Raw genomic sequence first — 23,609 nt, 5'->3', positions numbered from 1 at the left:
ACTGCGAGATCCAACTTGCAAGCCAGCTGTTTCTTACCGGCCCGTTTAATCTCCCCGAGCCCGGCTTTGCTCCTTCCTTTAGCAGCTATTTCTGTAACGGATCGGACGAGCGAGCGCGCCGCTATGAATTTTAATGCTTCCACCGGGGAATCCCTCCCGCCTCCTCTTTTCGGCTGAGATCCTCGAGGAAAGACCCAGAACATCAGCGAGGAGGAGGAGGAGGAGGCGGAGGAGGATGAGAGGGCCGGCGTAGGCGCGGTATTGGGGGAGCCGGCGGGAGAGGGGGGCCGGCAGCCGGGGGTGTAACGGGAAGGTGGCGGGGCCGCCAGCGAGGCGGGCGGGGAGCGCGGAGCTATGGGGGAGGAAGGATGACTCGGGGCGTATTTCGCTGCCTGACCCCGGCACGTCAGCAGCGGCGGCAGCCGGAGCGCCGCGGTCCCGCCGCCCGCGGACACATGCACCCGCCGGCATCCGCCGGGGCCGGCCGCGACGGGGACGCGCCGAGGTGACCGCTCTGCCCCTGGGTGCGGGCGAAGGCGAGAGGCAGAGCCCGCGGCCCGGGCGCTAGACCGCCCCGCCAGCCGCACGCCGCGGCCCGAGAGGAGGAGCGCCGGCCGGCCGGGACGCAGCGGGGCGGCGGGCCCCGGGTCGTGCGCCAGCCGCCGTCACGGCCGCCCGTCCCCCCATGGATAAGGCGGGCTCGCTGCACACCTCGGTGCCCGCGCCGCCGCCCCGGCTCTACCTGCCGCGCAACTTCAGCTGCAGCGCCTGCCTGTATGGCAGCCTGGCCGAGCAGTGCAAGGGGGGCTGCAGCCCCGACGGCGACGCCGCGCCCCCGCCCGTGGTGCGGGAAGCGGCGGGCGAGAAGCCGCCGCCGCCGCCCCGCGGCCGGGAGCCCTCGCTGCCCGCCGTGCCGCCTAGCCCCACGCAGCGCCGCCGCGCCAAGTCGCTGCCCACGCCCGGCGACCGCAGCCTGCGGCCGGCGCTGCAGCAGAGCCCGTCTCGCCGCAAGACGGTGCGGTTCGCCGACTCGCTCGGCCTGGAGCTCACCTCCGTGCGCCACTTCTGCGAGGCCGACCTGCCGCAGGTGCCGCCGCCCGCCCCGCCGCCGCCGCGCACCGCCGACCTCTTCAAGACCAGGAAGCCGCCGGCGCTGGGCGAGCTGGAGCCGGTGCTGTTCGGGCCGCCGCCGCCGCTGCTGGAGCCGCTCTTCCCGCCGCAGCCCGGCGCCAGCCCCGGCTTCGCGGAGCGGGTGCGGCAGCACAAGGTGAGGCTGGAGTGGGTGCGGGCCGAGCCGGCGGGGCTGCGCGGCGCCGTGCGCGTCCTCAACCTGGCGTACGAGAAGGCCGTGTCGGTGCGCTACACGCTCAACGGCTGGGCCAGCTGCGCCGAGGTCCCCGCCGCCTACCAGCCGGCCGGGCCGGCGGACGGCCTCACCGACCGCTTCGCCTTCCTCCTGCCCTTGGGTGCCGCCGCCGCCGAGGCCACGCTGGAGTTCGCCGTCCGCTACCGCGTCGCCGGCGCCGAGTACTGGGACAACAACGAGGGTACGAACTACCGGCTGCGCGGCCGGCAGCGCGGCCCGCCCGCCGGCGGCCTCCCGCAGGACCCCGACAGCACCGCCTGGGTCCACTTCATCTGAGGCGGGGGGCGGCGGGGGGCGCGGAGCCCGGCGGGCCGGGGGCGCCCCCTCAGGGCAGGGCTCGGCGCCCCCCGCCGCCCTGCCCGCCCGGGGGTCTGCGGCCCCCCAGCCGCCTCTCTGTAAGTCGCCGGCGGGTGTGCTCCCCAGCCCTGTTTACAGACGATAATTTATATGCTCTCCTTCAGTCGCGGGGTGGGGGGGCCCTGCCGGCCGGGACGGGGGGCGCCGTGGCTGCTCTCGCCGCCCGGGGCCGCAGGGCTGCCTGGTCACCCCACAGGTGCGAGCCGGCGGCTCCCGGGGGCCGGAGGTCGGGATCGGCTGCTGTCACCCCCGCGGGGCCGGCCGCGGTGACACGGAGGGCAGTGTCACAGGGCACCCGCCCTGCCGTCCTGCTCCGCTAATCCCGCTTAAGCAAAGCCAGGCCCGGCGGGGCCGCTCCCGGCCCGCAGCCGCGCTGCCTCCCGCTAATTGCCCCGCGGGGCGACGGGCCTGGCAGGGCCGGGGCCAGCGGCACGCAGCGGGTTTGGACCCAAAGAGCCACGAGTACAGGTGCCACCAGGCGTACCTGTGTTCCATCGTGCTGTCGCAAATGGTGGATCGGTTCAAACAGAAATTTTTTAAAAAATTTGAACCCTCTTTCAGGTGTCTATAAACATCTTTAGAAAAGCAAAACAATGTCGCATACTCATAGGAATGCGAGCCACTGAGAGGTTTTAAAAAGCAAGTGTTCCGTTTTAAAATTCACCTGGTATGTTGTCGTAAAGGTTTGTCAGGATCTGATGTTTGTGTCGGCAGGGAGGGGCCCATAAAGCTGCTTGTGTCAGGTCAGCAGGAAAGTCGTGGAACATGCACCAGAGGAACTAGAGATGGCAAGAGCTGAATCCATAATTCTAGTCTGCATCCCAAGCAACACTTCCTGTTCTATTCCTGTTAACAGTTTAATTGCATCTCTCATGCTAAGGTATCAGTGCAGGAGCCTGCTTTCTGAAAAACAAAATGCTTCAAAGTTTTCATCGTCATTTCAGTGACAGATTTCACAAAACTGGCTAAATTTAGTCAGACATACTGCAAAAAGTTGTAGCTTGCCGTAGAAAAATACATCAACAAGAATTACAGAGCATCCTGACTTCTGCCTTCAAAAGTATATTTTAAATTACATTAACAGTAAACGTAGTCTTTTCCTTTTGAAACTTGCTTTTTAGGAGTTCAGCTAAATACAGGTGCTGGTGCCAAATCTGGGTATTGATTTTCCAGGATCTAGGTGTGTATGTGTTTGCAAGTGAGGGACCTCTACGAATATGACTTCTAAGAATGGTACAACCGATGTCAGTGTCATCATCTGCTTATGAAGGACTGTAAGATCAGGCCTTTGACGTTTTGGATCTTTGGTAGATTGTTTAGGAATGGAGTGTGTTTAACTGCATTTTTCCAGGTAACCCTCAAAAGGGTTAAGTGTCCCAAGCAGCTTGAGTAATGTCGAGTTCATGGAACCTTTTCACTTTGGTGGGAATTGAGAGCACTTTTGTCTCCTGAGGGTCTGGTTCAGTCAGAATAATTAAACTTATAAATTCGAGGGGGGAGGGAAGTCTGGAAACTTGATGGAAAAAGAGTATTTCATTTAATTTCTCTAGATTACTGTTTCTGATTTAATAGAAACAATAGAAAGACTTCTCCTGTAGTATTGGTAACTTGGTTTTTATTTCTCAGACAGTTTTCTAATCCCCATGTTTTTAATAGAAACAGAATATAAATGAAATTTACTGTCATCTACTGAGGATTTCACATTTTAGAGTATCAAGGCCCAAATCTTCTAATACAGTAATCCTCTGTATTGCTAGGACACATTTATAAAGCTACAATTGCAGAATTAGGGTCTTAAAATGTGATAATTAAAGCATGTTAAGTGGTGTATTTGGTAAAGAAAGCCCAAGTGTCTTTTAGTTAAACTTATTCTTTTTATAAGAGCCTTAATACTGGAGAGAAGGAAAAGGACTTGTCTCCATTTGAAAGCACTTTGAAATCTGGTGGAAATATAGCCAAACACCTTTTTATGTATGTGTTAAGCTTTCAGAAACATTTTTTTGCTTGGCCTTTTTTACCCGAATAGCGAACCAACAACTGTTACAGAGAGTGATGAAAAGGCTTGGAGAAAAAAATATAGTTTCTATGCATTTTAAACTAACTGATACTGCAACTTTGCTTATAAAGACTTCACAGGATTTCCTGTTTGCTGTTTTAATGGCTTTAGAAGCACAAATGGTGCTAAAACCATTTTTAACAGTGAATAACTGTAGAACTTCTTTTCCAGTGAATGGCAATGCTTATTGCTGTTTGATTTATGCAGCATCTGCGGGTCTCTAGTCATTTAAAAAACTCCTTATAGCATCTGTGGCTTAAACTCTTTAAATCTGGAATACCTAAATGGATGTACGTGCATCAAGTACGCTAGCAAGTTGTTGTAATTACCTTTCTGGTTGTTTTTTTGATCATGACTAAGGTGAAATTACTGTTGCTCTCAGTTGAAATTTTGTAGGTAGAATTGGGCTATGGCTTTATAATACTGTTCATATATTATTGCTCTTTTATTTGTGGCCCCTTTCATCAAACACGAATCTGAATATTAAACCTTTTGAGGATGTAGCATACCAGAAGAATGTTTTGAAAAACAGAGTCTCCTGAGCTTTCAAGCAGTTAAGCCTGTCCTCAGCACTAAATTTGGTAGGCTTGAACTTGATCACAGGTTATTGATGAGATATGTGCAAGTCCAGTAAAAGACACGGTCTTCTAGAAGCATTTATAAACACCTACTTTTTAAAGCCTGGAAAGGTAAGGTTGTGGCCAGTCAACTTTGACTAGAGAATGCTAGTGATGAAATCTAGTGGGAGAGGTTTGAGGTGTTTTAATAGAAATCTATCAGTGGTATATGCCAAAGCTCTGCTATGTTGATTACACTTTTTCACTAATATCACGTTAAATTATCTCCAAGCAAGATCTAGCTAGATCTCCAAAAACATCTCTAGTTGCAATGGCTATAAGTATTCTTTCCACTGGCAGCCTTTGTATACGTTTTTCCAATCCTTTAGAGTTCAATCTGATGCCATCTATGTGTGGCATGCTAGAAGCATTGTGATTAAAAAAAAAAAAAAAAAAAGAGTGATGGAATAAAAATCCCAAATAGTTATTATGTAATATTTACATAAATTATGACTTTGAGGAGAAAGACCTGTGTTGAAGAGGATAATTTTCAAGTTGGCGGGACATCAATCATTTCAATGGGAGCAGGAACAAAACAACTTCTTAAAATCACATGTCTAAAGAACACAGTTCCACAAAATGAACTTTCAGAGGCAAAGTAAAATATTTTTAAATTTTCAAGCCAACTTTTTTTCTGGGGGAAAAAAAATGTCAGCTGTTTGTATTTTTATTCGCATGAATAGAGCCCATGCCACCTTCCTTTCCAAGTGATACTAGAATGGTTTAGGCAAGGCAATAATACTTAGGTCGTGTACTTCACTTTTAAATCAATTACTCATTGCTTATGTCTCTGCAGATGTAAAAGCGTACCTGTCATTTATTGTGTAAGGTTGTAGCTTTATGAAATGTGCCATGTTATTTTATGTGCACTATAATGATACTTTATACAGTGAGTCAAATTGTAGTGTATGTCTGATATACGTTGGTGTTTGCTGCTTCACCCTTAAACTGGTAGATCTTTTGCATGGGGTTATATGCCTTTCATGGCAATATTCTTGAAATCTACCCTAATTATTAGAAATCCTAAACGGAATTGGAACTATCAAGTGACTGTAAATGGAATTTCAGCTAGCTAAACGTATTACTATTTATTAGCATTAAATCAGTAACTGAAACTGTCATACGTATTTTCAATATATGTACATAATTTCAGGTAAATTTTTTTTCTCCTCTTGCCATTCACAAGTAACTTTTTAATGTAAATATGTGTGCCTGGGTATCTCGGTGAAGAACAGAATAAGTGCGCACTCTTTGTTGTTTCAGCATATGTGAGGGGAAAATGTATCACTTGAATGAACAAATGTCTGTTCATGCATAAGCATGATCTCTTTATGGATACATGAAACCTTTTTCCATAGCGCCAACAGGCAAGCATCTGCTAATTCTATATTTTAATGTAAAGTAACTTACAGAAATATCAGAATCAGCTTTTTAGCATGTCATTAAATATATATTGAAATTTTTATGTGCCTTTCAACATTTCTTAGGAAGAAATCCCATGTGTTCCTTAGCTCTCTCACCAAAAGTCCAATAATGGCTTTGTCGTTAATATGAAATTTATACTAAAAATAATCAATTCTAGTTCCTGATACACTTACAGCTGTGCCAGGAATTCTGTGTCTGTAGCAGCCAGAAGAATTTGGTAATATTTTCTCATGTTATAGTGAAAGAATTTGCAGTCAGAAATATGTCTTCCTGCTAGACCTCAACATTTATGTAGTTAAGTAAAAAAAAAAAAACCAACCAACCAAACAACTGTGACCATAGTTAATATAACAAAATATATTTATTGTACATATTCACCTCTTACACAGATATTCTAAATATATATTCTATCTGAAACCAGAAGTTCTAGTTTTTTATGAAATGTATTTGTGGAGACATAGTCTCTTCAGCTTCTATTGTTATTTATCTGAATCTGCATAATATATATCGTTAAAACTTTTGGATGGATTTAATGTGTCTGCATGGTTTGTATCATGAGAGAAAAGTGCTTACTGTAAGGAATATCTGAAGAAAATGACTTTTACCTTCCAATTATACTGCATGGCTTTTTGGCAAACCATCAGTAATTCAGTTTCCTGTATGCACTTTATGTGTACGTGTTCTGGATATATGAAAGGATTACTTGCTGAAATGAAAATATTTTTGAGCACTGAAATTAAGCTTTTTCAAACATAGTTTAAGTCAATTTTGCTGTAAAATAAAGCCCCCTAGCCTTATGTAGGGCTGATCCGTATTTTTTTAAAATGAAAAATGGTGACATTTCAAAATGAAACATGTTCAGGGAAACATAGCTGTTTAAGTGGGAAGGTTTTCTCACGTTCAGCTTATATGAGAGGATTGCCCTATAATAGCTAAGTGGTAAGAGAACTTCCTTAAATCAGTGTATGGACTCGAATGTAGATCTTCCATATCAAAGAGAATACTGAGCTGTTAAACTATTGGCTGTTGGTTGGACTCTTTCTTTATCCACCTTATAAACATGACACTTAAATTATTTTACAGAGAGGATTTTTGACCCTGAATTTCCCCATCTTGTACGAATATCCTCTTCATTCAGCTATCTTGGCTTTTGTTTAAGCTTTTGGTTATTGAGAAAGGTCTGATGTTATTTTTATGCAACATAGAATGCTTATTTTATATTATGTGCTTTGGGAAGAAGGCAGAAAAACTCTTCAATTTTAGTTTTTTAATATTAAACAATAGCATGCAGAATAAAAATGTGCTTGAAATAACACATGCACTAGCGATTCCAAAGAATATAGCTAAGAAAAATGTCAAATATGAGATGAGATGTGCTTTTTTTAAAAAACATATGTACTTTGATCTAGTAAAGCAGGGAGAAGGTCCTAATCTCCAGTGCAAGTGTATTAATACCAGGGATTTCCTTCTATGCAATATAATGGTGCACTTGGTTTATTTTTAGGATTTAATTTGATTGGTATAGTTGGTGTATTGGTGTGTTGTGTATAGAATATTCTGTTAGAAGTGTTGTTAAGGAAGCTGTATGTCTTAAATAGTGTTGTATCTTTAGGCTGTTTTTTGTCCAATCTGACTTCACTAAATCATAGTCATACTCCTTTGAATAACAGTAACAAGACAATTATTTCATGAAGTGGCATAATGAAGTCTCGCACATTATACTTTATTTTTTATCACCTTCTAGGACAAAAAGTTGTGTTACTGTTGTGAGTTTTAAAATTTTTGTATTCCTGTATCTTAAAAATAAGCCAAATTGTATTATACTTTTAAAGTCCAAGAGATAATATATATGTTTTTAAAGCTGATAAAAAGTAGTAAAACTCAAATTGGTTGGGATTACTCATAAGTCCAGTTCCTGAACTCTGGTGTATCAAACATTTGTGTACATCCTGTAACACCTTCGTGGAGGTGCACCCTGACGTGGAGCTCACGCATTTTAAGGCTGGTACAAAATGAGCTCTACTAGGGTGCAAAACCTGTCTACATCTGGACGTGAATCCATGTTGTAATGGAGGAAAACTGACTGCCGTGACAGAAAATCACTGGTTTTGGAATGGCTTAAACCAATTAACTCCTCCCTTACAGCGTTACACAATTTATTTCTCTCTGTAATGGAGATGCTGTCTGTTGAAGGCAGCGTTCTTTAACATGCAAGTTTTTATTACTGTTTCTTTGATTTACCTTGACTTTGTTTAAAAAGAAGGAAAAAAAAAATGTTTCTTAACTATGTACTTAACTAGTAAATTACTTTTGGTTTTTGTTGTAGTTTCTTCTGCAGTGTTTATATTTCACCAGGTAATATTTGTTAGTAATGTTTGTTTCTAATGTTTGTACAAGTAATCTAATATCACCAAAAGTTCAAAATCAATGTTTTCTAATAATGCCTTGTAATTTACCTAGCCTTACAGTATTTCAGACAATTTTCCACCAAAACCGCATCTAGTCACTGGTTGTCACAATTATGAAAAATATATATTTATAAACCTGTAGCTTCTCGTTGTCATTAAAGATTAATGATAGAAATTATGAGCACATGGTGAATATAAACGTCTTTTATTTTTTTAACTGACAAACCTTGAGTTGTTTTCTGTGAAGAATGAAACAGCTATGTTCCAGTTCATCCCTAGTGCGTGTATGAAGACATGTTGGGATGGACCTGCACCTCTGAAGACAAATACCTAATATTTGGGCCAGATTTTCCAGCCAGCTTGTCTTCAGGCAGTCTGCATTAAGGGTGCCCTCAGTGGAAGCTGCAGTATACCGAGAGATGCTGGCAATCTCATCTTCTGAAGGGTGACCATCTTTCAAGAAGATAGGATGAGATTAGCGGCGTACGTAAATGTACGTAGCTGTTTTTATAGTCTTGTGTTGGTAACGCAGTTTCAGATGTAGTTTAGCAGTCTGTAGTTTAGAAGGGGATGCCTGTCCTTCAGCTGTTCGTGGCTTTACTCTTTCCTGGCTTTGCATCGTTACGCTCGCTAGTAACAGTTGAAACAGTCTCCAAATGCGATTCAACATTTAGCTGCCAAAAAAGCCTGCGTGATGTGCTAGAAAGCACAGTCACCAGTCTTTCAGGAGAGGAGGGGGTGGCTTTCATAGAGGGGAGAGATGAGGTATGTGAAAAGAAGGGTGATTTTTATTTTGAAAAAAATAAGTTTAAATTTTTCAATGCTGAAGGACTAGGAGGAACGTTCCTAAGCCTGTGTGTGTTCAGCAGTAAGTGCAGTCAAGCTGTTTCTTTAACCAGCACTTGGCTTTTCCTCCAGTGGTGACGCAGAATTGAGGCTATCTAGGTATTAGCTAAATTATTCATATGGACTCTTCCATATATTCTTTCTCTGTTAATTGCTAAGTTCAAAATACTTGTTTCTTGCATAGTTATAATGTGCTAGTTTTCTTAGCCTTTCACTGTAGGCAGCAACTTACAACGTCAGGAACAGCTTTCAGTTTTTCTTTAACACTTTTTAATCCTCTTTTATAATACAGATAAAAGCCATATAGCCATAAGGAGAAAAAACGTTATGTGTTTGTTCACATGTAATTAGAACAATTTATTTTTCTATACTCTTTCAGAAACATCTGCTTAGCTGTCTCATTATTGTTAATAGTAATAATATTTCCATGTGGTTTTTTTTAAAGGGCAAAGTAATTAAAATGTAGCCCCAGATTTCAGGGTTTTTTTTCCCAGAAGCAATGTGTTCTGATTTAATGTTTATCTAATCTTTTTGTTCAAGTAAAAATGAACTCTTAGCTCACATAAATTACAGAACCCAGAAGTCTTTTCTTAGGGTACCATAAATATTAGACTGTAATAATTAAAATAATAGTGTAATTTCCATTTTCTTTTTGGTAAGGCCTATGGTTTGAACTGAAAACTGCTGTTATGCTTGAGTGGTCCTGAAGTGGTGAGATTTTTGAAAAAAGGAACAGTTTTACATTGTTCTTTTAGTTTTGGATTAATTTTTTTCTTCAGTCTTACGTGGGACAAAATATGACTACAGTTATTAATCTGATTATTAATCAGAATTACATACAGTAGATAGAGTCTTTATTAATAACAAGTGTTAAAATGTGTGTAGTATTCATGTAGTAGTACTGCTGCTAATAGTGATAATAACAATCCCTACTTCTTAATGTCCCTCTCTGGGCACTTCTTGAAGTCTACCAACAATTTTTGGTCTGAGCGATGATTGCGTTGGCTCGGGACGTACTGAGTGCCATGGCTGTCTCAAACAGGAGAGCCCCTGTGACCCGCAGACGTGGCACGAGCGAGGAGGATGTGGTACAGGGAGAAGGGAGGTACGGCGAGGAGGGAGGGCGAGCAAGAGCCTGGCCTTTCAGCAGCAGGGAGCTGCGGAATCAGCTCAGGTTCTCAGGCACCCTCATCCCAGGAGCTTGTGCTTGTGATCTAGCCTACGGTTCCCAATCTTTTCCCTGACCTCAGCGTGACTGCCTCTTCTTCCTTGCAACTCATCGTGTATACAGGAGCAGGCAGAAAGGAAAAATGGGGGCTGTCTGTGCTACCGCTGAAGAGCAGCCCTTTGCAAGACTGTGTTAAGGTTCCCCATTGGAAATACTGCTTTAGATCACATAGAAGCAGGGGCGTGTTTTGAAGGACCATGTTGTCCTTCAGTTGCTCTTTAAACCTATGGAAGATATGGGAAGCAGACAACAAAATTCCTATCAAGGTTTTGAATGGCTGAATTTTCTTTTTCATTGTCTAACACGCTTACCAGGCCAACCTGATGTAAGACCAGCCCCTTGGTTTAAAAGAAAGCTGAAAAAGTTCCCGTTGTAGATGAGGATGACACATTGCAGGGGAAAAAAAAAAAAAAAAAAAAGAATGAAAAAAAGCACCATGCAGTGGTGGTGTTACACCAGTTTTATCACCGGCGTTGCCTTACCAGTTGTGGCACAAATGAGGGATTGTCAGCACAGACACAAGTTGCCAAGAATACTTAATTCTCTGTCATTTTCTCTTGATACAGACCTGTGCAGTGAAGGAGGGAGAGGGGTGATGGCTGAAACCCAGGAGTACTCTTGGGTCTTAAGAAGTGCAAACTCATCCTCCTATCCTGTGGCTTGATTTTCATGGTTAGCGAAAGGTACAAGTGCTGTACCTCCATTAAAATACATCTCTAAGCAAAATAGGTTCAATAGCATAAATAATTAAATGCTATAAACAAATGACAAGTAAAACAGCCTAATAGCAGAGGATGTAGTGCATTAAAATAGATCAGGTCTGAAGTGATTGAATTATGCTTTGTCAGGAACAAAGGGATATCGTCAATATTGAGGCAAACACTAACCAATCCAGATAGCACAGACTAAATTATCCTGCCAAGGACTCTTCCTCTAAGATTGTGCCTCAAGTAGCATGGGGAAAGTGGAGAAAATAACATTGAGGATACTCCCAAGCTGCTCTCAACGTTTGTCTGTGCCATCTGCAGCATGTCTTGCTGGTAATTGATGCTGATGGACGTTGCTCAAGAGTCTTGTAGTACTGTCTTACATCCGTGAGCTCACATTCCCTGGAAAGGGCTTGCCAAAGGTGCACAACTTTCCACCAGCCCGGGCACGATTCCCCCCGCAGAGGCTCGTTTGCAGAGGTGGCCCTGTGCCACGTAGGTGGCTGCTGCGGTCTCCCCAGGAGTGGAGCAGCTTTGTTGAGGTGAAAGCAGTTTCCCCCATGATTTTGGTGGAAGAACGTTTTTCCCAAAGCTCCCGGTCGGTCTCCGCTGTGCTGTTGGAGGCTCCCATTGACCTAAGGGCTGGCATCACGTTTGGAGCTTGGTAAAACTGCAGGCTGGCCGTGCGCACCCCGCTTCTCCACCAGGCCAAGCTGCAGGTGTGCTGCGAGAAGGGGGAAGAGGAGACTGGGGGAAAAGAAAGATGGTAAGGTGATGGGTACAATTTATTTTAATTTTTGGCTTAGATTTTATGGAGGTTTAATACGGGGCTTAAGTGAATTCCTTTGTTATGCTGTGAGGAGTGGGTTTTGAATTTTATGGAGGTTTAATATGAGGTTGAAGTTAATTCCTTTGTTACGTATAGTGCTGTGAGGAGTGTTTTTTAACCATTTGCAACGAAGCAAGCTGTGCTTAGGGGTTTTTCTGATCCTGAAGCTGACCGAGGCGATGCGCTGGAGCTGGGAGGTCACGTCGGGGCTGCGCAGCGGAGCAGGGAACGGCACCAGCCGTGGCCTGTGGGGCGCCACCGTGTGGTCACACCGTGCAACAGCGGCTTTGTAACGTGCAGTGACCGAGACGGGCTCTGCGCCGCTGGGCAGCTGGAGCATCCCACCCGCTGGGGCTGGCGCTGCTCATCAGGCACCGTGCTTAGGGTTTGCCTTCTCTTCCTCAAAATATGCAGCGCAGGAGGCGCGACTTGCTTTGCCTCTTGCTGTGTGATGTCTCCCAACATCACAGCAAATGCCACACGTGCCCAGCTGAGGAGCTGAGGATCGTTTTTGATTGATTTATTGGTGCGGTTCTGTATTGATGTGACTAGGCTGATGTGGCAATAGATGTTAACGCGCTTTATGTGTCAGTTTGGCACAATAAAACTCTGCGATGGGAGCCATTACTACAACAAAATTCCCGATAGATCAGTATGGAGAAAAAGGATCCTGATCCCCAGGACATCAACTGTCCGGAGACACCAGTTAAGGGGAGCGTTAGAAACTGAGATCTTCTGTTCATCAGGGCTGCTTTGGTAATTGTCTTGCTGCTAATCTAGTGACAGTGAAGTTGACATTGCCCTTATTTTATGCTCATCAAAACACCACCAAGTGTTATTTGTGTATTTTTGTTCTTTCAGTTCTATACAGTTTATTTTCCCCCCCTCTGGTGAGAAGCAACAATTGCATGATGTGTATTTGTACACATGACGGGTCAGGATTTGCAGAGAGGGGCAGTGCTTCATCGGTTGAAAACCAGAAGAAATTGTAGGTATGCATCTTTTCAGGACTGATGTCGATAAAAATCTTAGAAAACTAAATACAGACTGAAAAAATTAGCCTGAGTTTAGCTTATATGATTCAGTTAGATAATTTGAGAGATAAAGGGGTTGGTACTTGTGGAACAGAAAGGAAGTGTTGGCAAGAGGAAAGGTGATGATATAATTACCTCTAGGAGATACAGAGACATGTTTGTTGGTTGCGGGAGAAGTATGAAAAGCATAATTTCCCGTAAAACCAACCTCTCCGCTGAGTCTGTAATGTTTAGTATCCAATAATTAAGAGTGTTAAGTTCATAAGCTCAGGATCAAGACTTTAAGAGTTCACAGATAAAGTGGTTCTTTTGTAAACAATCATCTCCTTTATTAATTTTCTGTAGGAGCACACAGTGGTGAACAAGTTTGATGTTTTCCCCTATGATTTATACAAAAGCATTTAAAACTGTGTCATAGACCAAAGCCAATACACATTCACTCCATCTTTTTATTTTGATGAAAGGCATTCATTACGGATTCATGATGGCAGGTTTTGCATTCATGCTCTTACAGAATCGGGCTCCACGCAGTGCATGGTGGTCTACCTGAGGCTTCCAGCTGCTGCTGAATGTAGTGAATTTATGGATTATTGGAAAGCTAGGAGCTCTGCTTGGGTGGCACACAACAAGGAAGAACACATCCTTTTGGCAGCACAATTCAGGTAGTGGAGTGGATTGCAGAAAGATACAAATATTTACTCCAATAGACGTCCTTTGGCCTAAATAACTACAGAACGCCAGAGCTCTCTGCGTAAACCACACAAGAAAAGCACTCAAGTATTATTGTTCCTATTTTAATTTGAATTGGGAAATTCAATAAAGCACTTGAAGTTCATACAAAATCCTAAAAGAACTAGAGATAGCGAGGTCCTGGTCCTCCTCTTTAAGCAAAAGAAATCCATTCTCCAGTTGTACACCATGAAAGAAGGGTTGAATCCAGTCTCAGATGGTTTCTTCAGAAAGTTGTCATTTATCCATACTCACGTGTAACCTTACAAGCTCGACTGATAGACGAGGGCAAAGCTTGAGGAAGAGATCAGATTTGCCAGTTTTTACTATTCCCCAGGTTTCTTAGGGGATTACAGAAATGACTGTTTCATCTTTCATTGATCAAAAGGAAAGAATACAAGCATTTTAAGGGAAAAATTATATCAAAATGCATTACAATGCTCTGGACTAACCTTTCAAGGGAGATCCACAAGGGTCATATATTACATGGCAATGAATGAAGGGCCTATGCCTCTAGTAAAACTGGAAAAATAGGGTGGAAAAACCAGTACCAAATTGAAATCTTTTCATGCATTCCCATCTCCACTTGCCTGCAGTCATTCTGATTTGAAACAAACTTTCTCATTCCCTTTGAAAAGTACGCAGGGAGTCTGTGAGAGGTCAGGATCAAGCTCCCAGCTCTCTGGGCTCTGAATGTGGTCACAATAAATACTGCATGATACTGTGAATAATGGATAAGTACTGACAGTTTTTAAAGCATTTACACTAGGTTTACTGGAGCCTTTTGTTTATAAACCACTGCCAAGTTAGGACTCTTGTGGAACAGTCAAATTCACTCTTCCCTCTTAGTCATTTTGCTGTTTAACTCCTATGGAAAAGATAGTTTTATCTTAAATATACAGTGGAGTCTCTCTTGGCAGGCTTTTTACCTATGACCTTACGTAGCAAAAATTAGCTCCTAGGATTTTTTTTTTTTTTTAAAACCCAATTACTTTGGCATCCCTTCAGCTAGTAAAAGGCAGCCCTACATTTTAATACATAAGAAAGGTTTCTGTATAACCTGCAGCGTATTTTTGCCCTGTAGGAGGGCTGTGCTTTTGAAAGGAACTTCCAAAGGAGTATGAATTTTGCCTTTGTCATCTTATACAGATTAAACATTCCCCTTAGATCTTAGATCTAAGATCTTCCTCTTAGATCAACTTACAGATACTTTGCTTGCATGCCTGTTTTGTGCTTAGCTTCTAATCACCATTTTAAAATTGTGGAAAAAAGTTTTAGACCAAAACTTTGCTGTACTATTATATTTTCCTAAAGCACATGTCCGTACAGCTCAACCTTACCCTTAGATGTCACATCAACTTTGAGTGCACATTTGTGGATTCATTAAATATTAAGTCTAATGGAATCAGCTATTTTAGTTTACTTGTTTGCAAAGTGAAAGTTTTCATTCCATTCCTGTGATGTCATTACAGCAGCGTGCCTACTTCATTTTAAAGACAGACATAAGTGGACACATTCTATGTCAAGCTATTACCGATCACACAATTTTCACAAGTATCTACTCTTCTGAAATCACCACAGTCGCTAGGCACAAGATGCCAAATTCCTTATTTACTTGTGACATAGGTAATGTTTACTAGACAAAAAAAATACAGCCTAAACAATCCCCTCTAGAACTTTGACAAACTACCATTGCATGAGCTTTGCATACTAGGAAAGTATATAAATCAGAAGACAAGTACCATACCTTCTGCCTTAAAGGCACAACTGTTTGATTACACAGTAAAATGAAGAAATAAAACAAAGGATTAATAAATTCTGTAAAGAAGTAAAAATCATGCAAAGAGGTAGTTGATACGGCTTCTCCTTTTTTGGTGTCATCTTTGCAACTACAATTAGGAAAAGTATTAGGAGGTGAAGGAGACACTGCTTTTCAGTATCTTGGAAGCAACAGAAAAGTATTTCAGAGAAAGCTGTAGTCCAGGTTATGAGAACAGTCATGTGCCTACTACAGCATTACCATATTAAGGCTGTTGTTACTGAATTTGATTGTCAAATGAATCTTGGGAAGTATATGTTTTAGCAAATAAATTTTGTTTCCCAAAATATTACAGGTAACGTCCTGAAGTTACATAAATCAGACAACAGAATAAAAAAACTTGGCAGGTATACAGATGTTAAACGTTTTTATCACTGCAATTATTTATGACCTTGTATATGTGATCAGAAGTGGTATTTTTCAGGTTGCCAAAGCTGGATATTCTGCACTTCACTGATTGATGACAAACTACACTGAAGTATTTTATATGGATTTATTTCATTATTCCAGCTCAGTCCTCAATGGATTTTATGTATTTCTCATAGGCATCTTCATTCATCAGTTCATCAAGTTCAGCAGGGTTTTCCACAGTCATCTTGATAAGCCAGCCTGTAGTTAGGAAATTAAAATCAGTTGCTAATATCCTACAAGAAAGATTAATTCCTGTTACTGTCTTAGAAAAGCACCCCCAGTAGGCATGCAAGCTCTGCAACACTGGCAGAATCAACAGGCTTTCTTGTGCAGGGAAAATAATGTTTCAGTACTTTAAAAAATAAACAGCCTGCCATAACAAATGGCCTTTGGAGTCAGACCAGTTGTCTAATTTAGTACTGTCTCTGACAGTGGCATTATGGAGACACTGTCTAGGAAGAGTAGAAGAGCCTGACCTCTCAGTGTCATGAGCTGTTACAAGATCAAAAAAAAGAGAAATGCAATCAAGGAAAATATCAGGCACAGTCAATGTCTGAAAAGAACACACTGTAAAACAGCTGTCAGCAAAGACAAGACTACAGTAGTACTTCCATGTTAAATTTTATTGGGCTTGAACTGTAGTCAATATATTCTCTTTAAGCCTCCACACCATTAAACTGGAAGACCTGGGAACCGCACAGCTATTTGTGATAGCAAGGATCCAGGTGGTATTCATTACTGAAAGATAAAAATGACATCTTACCATCTTGATAACAAGATTTATTGACAAGCCCTGGATTATCTGCAAGGGCAGCGTTAATCTCGGTCACTTCTCCTGAGAGAGGAGAGTAGAGTTCACTAGCAGCTTTCACACTTTCCAAAGCTCCAAACTCATCTGAAACACAGAATATGATTGAATGCTTTTAAGAGGAAAATATAAAGCGTTTTAGTTTGTTTTTTTTTTAGTCAGGCATTCTGGTGATGACCTAGCTGTTCAAGAAGTTTCTTGATGTTGAGCAAGGAAAACTGTCAAAGAAATCGAAGTCGCCAACTTTATGACAAAGATCAGCAGTGTTAAGTTTAATGTTTACTCTCCTCAACTTTTCTGGGGAACTTGTATAATGTTACCTAGATGGCTCCTACAGAAGAGACAGAGATTTCTTACACTTGGCTAATCCTTTGGCTAAAGCCCAATATATATATGATGTGAAACTGTGTTAGAAGGAAACACATCCAGCTCTTGCTGCAAGATACCTAAATATGCTTTTTATCTACAATTCAAACCTTTTTATACATAAATTGGTTACGAAATAGACACAGGCATAATTTCAGGACCCCCAGTTTTTCTTCAGAAACACTATCAAGTGTTATGTTTGTGCTCCTTGGAAAACACATAATTATTCAGAAGCACCACGCTGGAATCACCCTGCTGCTCTTCCCTTGTTTCTGATTTGTAGGCACTTATGGAAGTGGTGCCTCGTTAGTCCAGAGCAACTCTAAGCCACAAGCAAACACGACAGAGGCTGAAGGAACACGGAGCTGTCAGAAGAGTAGATAGGCATCAGCACAAGGAATCAGAGAACAACATGTTCTGGGAAAGCTTGGAATTAGACTAAGGGCAGAACGGGTAGAAGAGAGGAAGAACTAAATGGAAATGAAATTCCTTCAGCTAAAACAAAACCACAAGTTTGTTAATTAAAACCCAAAGCAGAAAGGCCTCTTGTCTAACATTCACCATTCAACGGGATGCAATAGATTTGTCCAAAACAGTTAGATACGGACCTATTCCACAAGGGGGATGGGGAAAGAAAAGCCTGCTACTTTATCTCAGTAAATCTACCTTTTTTTTTTTTTTTGCAATGTCTGAAGCTAATGACAATCTTTTCTTCATATACTACTAGCAAGACAGCTCTCCATGTAAATACAGGAATAGGCTTTTCCTTTTACCTATTAATGCTCACTCTTCTTAACATGGACCATTCTTAATCATTTGTTATGTAATTTAACAATTTCTACGTTGCTCAGGAGCAAAATCCTATGATTACAGTTGATACCCCAAATTACTGAGTCTGTATATTTACAGAAAAATTAGAGCTTGATATCAATTATGTGTTTCACTCATTTCACGAGTTGCACAATGTAACTGCAGAATTACAAACAAGCTAGCCTAAACACTAGCAAGTCCAAATCAAAGCGCAAATATTTTAAGAACAGAGTGTAGATAAAATTACTACCAAAGTATTTCAAATATTTGATTTTTAAATAAATGTCTCCAGTTTAATAAGCAGGTATTTTCTGCTATCCTGCATGATCTGACAGTGAGTGAAAACTTGAAATTAAAGCAGTCTCTTGTAGAAACTCCTGAATTTATTTTGCATCTAGAAGATTTATCATGGTATTAATGAACATAAAGATTACTTCATAAAAATCAATCTTTGCAAAGGGATGAGGAGAATAATTACTTCATTGGCAATGAAGAGCAGAAACTTACCATGTTTACTCAATTTTGTCCCAACTTCTGGAAGACTACAGTAAACAACATCTCCTAATGCTTCCTTAAAAGAAAAACAAAAACATCAAAGCATACATTAAAGAAACTACACAGGAGAGGTCTGATACAGTAACTCTAGAATCTGTTAGATAGGTAATGTCGTCTCAGATTTAGTTCTCATTCTTTAAGGACTATGTATTTTTCACTTTTTCTTTTTAAACCTTCAACTTCAAAAGAACTTTTTATTATCATGCCCCAAATGCTAGATTATTGTTTATCTATTACAGTGTTAATAGCCCTCAGGGTGAATTACAAGGTTTATATACAGATTTCTTCAGGCAGAATGAGAAATAACATCTGCTGATCTTATTAGCGTCAACTAGAGTAACAACTGTTTTAAAGGACAAAGTTCCCAGGGAATTGAGGGAATTACCTTTTTGTTACAAAGCAGAGGGGATTGACTTCTAGTGCAATCCTCCCCAGAGACATGGACAACTGGCGAGCTATTAGCATACAGTTTGCCCTTACTGACTTAATAAGGGGGTCTGATCACCATAAGAATCAGCTCAACCAGAACCGGCTTCTGCCTCTTCACTAACTCGTGTACCCTGTCTCACAAAAGACTAGGGCTCTTACAGAGTATTAGTGTTATCTACAGAAAACCGAGATTATGGGAAATACCGCTTGTCCTAAAAACATCAGTTTCACTTCACCGATAGCTTCTCACATTAGATTTTCTTAAGTTTCAGGTACAGCAAGTCTCTAACCTCAATTTGCCTGTGACTATTGCAAATCAAGTACTTGCACAAGAACAAAAGACAACAAAAAAGCCAAAGGAATTCCTATCCTAGAGCAAGAAATATATGCCGCGTTCTACTTCTATTCACAATTGCTCTTTAGCCAGAGGGGTTGCACCATATTCACGTTCGTGGGAAATTTGGCCTGAAAATTGCACGATATTCTCTTCACATAGCCATGGATTCCTCAGGCCTGTAAGAACTGAAGTAATAAAGAAGGTTTTAACTTCTGCTGAACCACTGAGTTTCTTCTCAAGTTCAGCTCTCCCTAGGCTCAATCTCAAGTGATTAAGAATTTATCAGAACGCTGAAGGAGCATTCACCTCACAAATTAATATGCTAGATCCAAGTCCAAAAATCACGTTCAGCATATAGCATATGCAGTTAGAACAATAAAAACCAGGAACTGTCCAAAGAGCAAGGACAAGAGCAGATATGCATAAATAAATATTGCAGACTTGGGTAAGGGGGGAAGAGATCAATACCTGTGCAAAATTGCTGATTCCTACTGTTCCAATGCCATTTTCAACAGATATCCATTCATGCTTGTCTGTGAATTTACGGGCTACAACAAAACAAACTTGATATTTCAGAAATAAGTGACACGCTGCTCACTTGAATACAACAACACATTTGCAGGCTTAAACTGTGTTTTGTTTTGGTTTACTGAGTTTAGTTTTGTTCGTTTTTCTTGGAAAATGTTAAAGAGCACACACAATTGACAGAAGCGCTTTGTTCAGCTGGTGGGTTCGTGATGTGGTAGATGCTCACTAGGTGTTCTGCTGAGAGCATGACTAGTTCCTGTGCAACCATCCAGAGACTGGTACAGTACAGGAGCAAAAGGAGTAGTTCCATTTCAAACAAAAGTATAAATCTAAAGCAAGTATGTGTACTTTACTCATAGATACGCATTTCTATGATAGCATAGTGGCTTTTCAAGCATCTTTAGTGTTTGCTCCTGACAACCACTTTATTATTTCTGGGAAGGCCAGTGTTAATGACTCTAGAAACAGTATCAGTGTCACAGCACCTCATTCAAAGTACTTAAAGCCATCAGCTGAAGTACAAAAAGTTGCAGCAAAACAGCCGATTCCCTTACCTCCCCCAACATTGCCTGAAGAGTCTATTTCTCCCTTTTTAATGTTGCCACAGATCTATGTAAAATTAAGGCAAATTCCTAAGGCAACTCATACAGGCAACTGTTTCTTAAGAGAACTTGCTCTCTGTTATACTGTAAGAACACCACAGTAGTTATTCTGCATAGTTTTAAAACAAACATATTGAAGACTCTGTTAAAGTCTTTTCACAGCAATCTTACAATTCTCTATATATTTTGGATCTGTAAGAGTCAGGACAACTTGTACTGGCTTTTATTAGAAGCAATTCTTTTTACAAAGTCATACAGAGAAACTTCAAAAGTAATAATTAATAGGCAACGTTTTTCTTGCTAACATTTTACCTGGAGCTTTTCTTACTCTGAGCATTTTCAGCCTGCTTTCTCCGTTTTCTCACTTCCATCGTTTTCCCATAGATACACATCATGCCCCCCCCCCCCCTTTTTTTTTTTTAATTATTTATTTATAATTTTCACTTTTAGCATCTATCCAATCAGGCAAGGGATGCTCTGGAAGCCAGAGGAGGTAGCTTCTTAAACAGAGCTCCCTGTGTGAGTAGTGCCAGAGTAGCACAGCTGGACCTTCCTACAGCTGGAGCTTCCTTTGGAGTTTAAAATTCTCCTCTCGGGCACTTTTTCTAGGCTGGCCTCCTCATACCTGCTACAGAAACTACACTTCTGCAAATCCTGGTATATTTTCTAAACTTGTGCATGAAGGAAAAACAGAAGTTCTCCCTGTAGACTGCTATAATCTTTCCATTGCAAGCCAGTCGTTTCAGCCGTAGTTGATCCTCTTTATTTATGTCTGAATACATTTAAAAGAGAAGCAAATCTCAGATAAAATGGTTTGTCTCTGAGGATGGCCTAAGTTTTACAGGCCTCAGTAGAGCAATATATGTTTGTGCAAGTACAGTACAAAAAACTTCTGACTGAAATGCAAATATTAAGTATTTTTCCATGAATTATCACTCAGAAAACCCAGAGAATTTCAGCTAGCATTATTTATACCTACAAAAATCTCTCAGGACACATTCTAATGAACAGAACAAATGAAATGTCTTAAATCATTTGAGGTCAAGCCATTAAACCCATAGAAATTTCACTGGGAATGAGTAATGAACCGTTAAGAACAAAGAATGACACAGAATCTCCAATAGAAGCTGAACACTTGTGACATACACAGAAGCCAACCAGTATGTTTTTTATGTAGGATAGTTACATTGTATCAGATTTTTTTATAATGCAAGGTGGAAAAAAAACCAAAAAGACCCCAAACCAGATGGCTTGCATGATCAGTTTGGAACACGGCTGTAAAATGTTCCCAGGGGTTAGAAGAGCACATCGCTTCTTACAGGGCAAAAAAACCAAGTGAAAAATGAAAAATTCTAGCTGTGCAACAAAACCCACTGCAAATAAAGTAAAGGTCAAATTAAAAACAGTTAATGAGTAATCTCTAAATTTGAACTTTGGGCTTATGTGATCAGCCCATTAAATAAATCTTATTAAATGAATACAGAATGTCAAAGCATACCAAATCTCTTCTGTGAGCATACTTTTTCAGAAGAGCAACTGAATTTACTCTAGCTGCATTCATTTCAACGTGACTTGGGTTTCAGCTTGACTAGCACATCGCAAATTCCGACCTTGGTGTAGTTTGGCCTGCCTCTATTAAATATTCCGTATCTGTGTACCTGAAGAGTGAAGGAAAATTCACACCTCCACAGAGGCGTACAACCCTTTTTCCTCTCTGCCTAAAACAAAAGTGTCATTTATGTTATTCCTTCAAGTTCTGTCTATAGAAGAGCAGTGGGTTCAGTTAAGAGCGAGAAGAGCGAAAAAAGCTTAGCTCTTGACTGACTTAATTTGCAGATAATGCCTAATGAGCGTCATTGCTGTCACCTGCAGCAGAGGCAGTCGAACAGATAGGTCAGGACTGTCTGGAAGGAAATTTACGACCTGTTCTCGGCGGCGGTCATTACTTTTATAGCACGTTCTCCTCCTCTCCTGCCTTTTCAGCGTTTCTGTTGGCTGCGGTACGGCAGATCCCGCTTTGCTGCCTGCTGCGGCTCACCGCCACCGACCGGGAGCTCCCCGGCAGCGGGCACGGCCACAGTTAACGGCGCTCGGTGCAAACCACACCGAGCCCGCGCTGCGAGGAGCCGGCGGGGCAGAGCGCAGCCGCGGCGCCCCCAGCCCCCGGTAGCCCGGTAGCCCAGCCCGGCGGAGCTGCCGCTACTCGCGGTTGCCGCTTTTTTTCGCCAGGTTCACGCTGTCCCCGCTCGGCCGCGGCGCGGAGCCCCCGCCTGGGGCTTTGCCGCACGGCCGGGGCTTCCCGCCGGCTCCCGGGGCGGCCTGCGCCTCACGGCGGGCGGGACGGCGCCGGCAGCGGGGCAAGGGGGACCGGCACGGCAGCGCTCACCGCCCCGGCGGGGCTCCAGCCATCTTGCGAGGCTCCTCCGCGCCCCCCGCCGGGACACCCCCGCCCCGGCGCGGCGGAGGGGCTGCAGCACCCCGCGACGCCCGGCCGCGACCCGCCTCAGCGCCTCCGGGCGCCGGTGCCTGGCTGCCCGCGCAGGGCGCTGCCGGACGCGGGAGCGGGGTCCGGGCCGGCGGCAGCCGCCCGCCCGGGATCCCTCAGGCGGCAGCGGCGGCCCCCCTCAGCGCCCGGCCGCTCTCCCGCTGGCCGCCGCCCGCCACAGCCCCGCCGCCCCCCCCAGGCGCCACTCACCGGACAGCACCAGCGAGCTGGTGGCCAGCCGGCGGGCCGCGGGCAGCCGCAGCGGCGGTAGCGGCGAGAGGCGCGGCGCCAGGCACGGCCCGACCCGCCGCAGCGCTCGCCACGCCATCTTTGCCGGGGGCGGGCGGCACCGGGGGCGGCCGCTACAGCGCGGGAGGGGCGGCCCCGGGCTCCGGGGAGCCGCTCAGCAGCGGGGGCCGGGCCCGCGCTCGGGGCGGGAGCGGGAAGGCAGGCGGGGCCGGGGCGGCGCCATCTTGGCGGGGCGAGGGATTAGCCAGAGGGTGCAAGGGGCGCTCGGTGTTTATTAAATACGGATGCTGCGTCTACAGGAACGGCACGTGGGGCTCGGCATCGGGGGTTTAGCGCTATTTCTTAGCTAATACTCCCGCACGACACGTCAGCGATCGCTTTTTGAGCGAAGGCCACAGCGCAGTGGTCTAAGTGGAAGCGGGTGGCGCGGCCGTGAACCTTCCACACGACGTGACTTTTGGCCGTGGTTGTCATCCACGCGTTGAGCGGTTATTCCTGTTGGTCACTAGTGACCGGCTTCTCTTCCTTCTTGCATTTAACCCCAAAGAAACTGCAAAGTTTCATCAGCATTAGGTCAACAATCTCCTCTTCTTCTGAGGCCTGGAATA

The 23,609-nt window shown here is 43.6% G+C and overlaps 3 protein-coding genes across 3 annotated transcripts in view; 1 reads left to right on the top strand and 2 right to left on the bottom strand.

The window, feature by feature from the left end:
- The first annotated feature begins 657 nt into the window (after positions 1-657).
- On the top strand, positions 658-8,446 carry LOC130159369 (protein phosphatase 1 regulatory subunit 3E-like). The gene has a single exon (XM_056360909.1). The coding sequence runs from the start codon at positions 686-688 to the stop codon at positions 1,640-1,642; it is 957 nt and encodes a 318-aa protein (XP_056216884.1). The 5' UTR covers positions 658-685; the 3' UTR covers positions 1,643-8,446.
- Positions 8,447-15,900: 7,454 nt separating this feature from the next.
- GCSH (glycine cleavage system protein H) lies at positions 15,901-23,122 on the bottom strand. Its single transcript, XM_056360497.1, has 5 exons — positions 22,963-23,122; positions 19,606-19,685; positions 18,324-18,387; positions 16,596-16,727; positions 15,901-16,030 (listed from the first exon to the last, which is right to left on the bottom strand). Exons 1-5 carry the CDS (start codon positions 23,078-23,080, stop codon positions 15,933-15,935), a joined length of 492 nt encoding a protein of 163 aa, XP_056216472.1. The 5' UTR covers positions 23,081-23,122; the 3' UTR covers positions 15,901-15,932.
- Positions 23,123-23,232: 110 nt separating this feature from the next.
- PKD1L3 (polycystin 1 like 3, transient receptor potential channel interacting) overlaps positions 23,233-23,609 on the bottom strand; it is a 41,690-nt gene continuing 41,313 nt past the window's right edge. Inside the window, 1 exon segment of the mRNA XM_056361118.1 lies at positions 23,233-23,601. Coding sequence (XP_056217093.1) covers positions 23,491-23,601 — 111 coding nt within the window. The 3' untranslated portion in view covers positions 23,233-23,490.

This window comes from Falco biarmicus, chromosome 15 (genome assembly GCF_023638135.1).
Source record: "Falco biarmicus isolate bFalBia1 chromosome 15, bFalBia1.pri, whole genome shotgun sequence".
In the NCBI taxonomy this organism is placed as follows: Eukaryota; Metazoa; Chordata; class Aves; order Falconiformes; family Falconidae; genus Falco; species Falco biarmicus.
This window is presented reverse-complemented; position numbering and strand designations above follow the sequence as displayed.

Coding starts and splice junctions, on each gene's coding strand:
- LOC130159369 (XM_056360909.1), top strand. CDS start 686: ATGGATAAGGCGGGCTCGCTGCACACCTCGGTGCCCGCGCCGCCGCCC.
- GCSH (XM_056360497.1), bottom strand. CDS start 23,080: ATGGCGTGGCGAGCGCTGCGGCGGGTCGGGCCGTGCCTGGCGCCGCGC. Junction 19,686..22,962: donor CAGCTCGCTGGTGCTGTCCG/GTGAGTGGCGCC, acceptor GTTTTGTTGTAG/CCCGTAAATTCACAGACAAG. Junction 18,388..19,605: donor GAATCAGCAATTTTGCACAG/GTATTGATCTCT, acceptor TTTTCTTTTAAG/GAAGCATTAGGAGATGTTGT.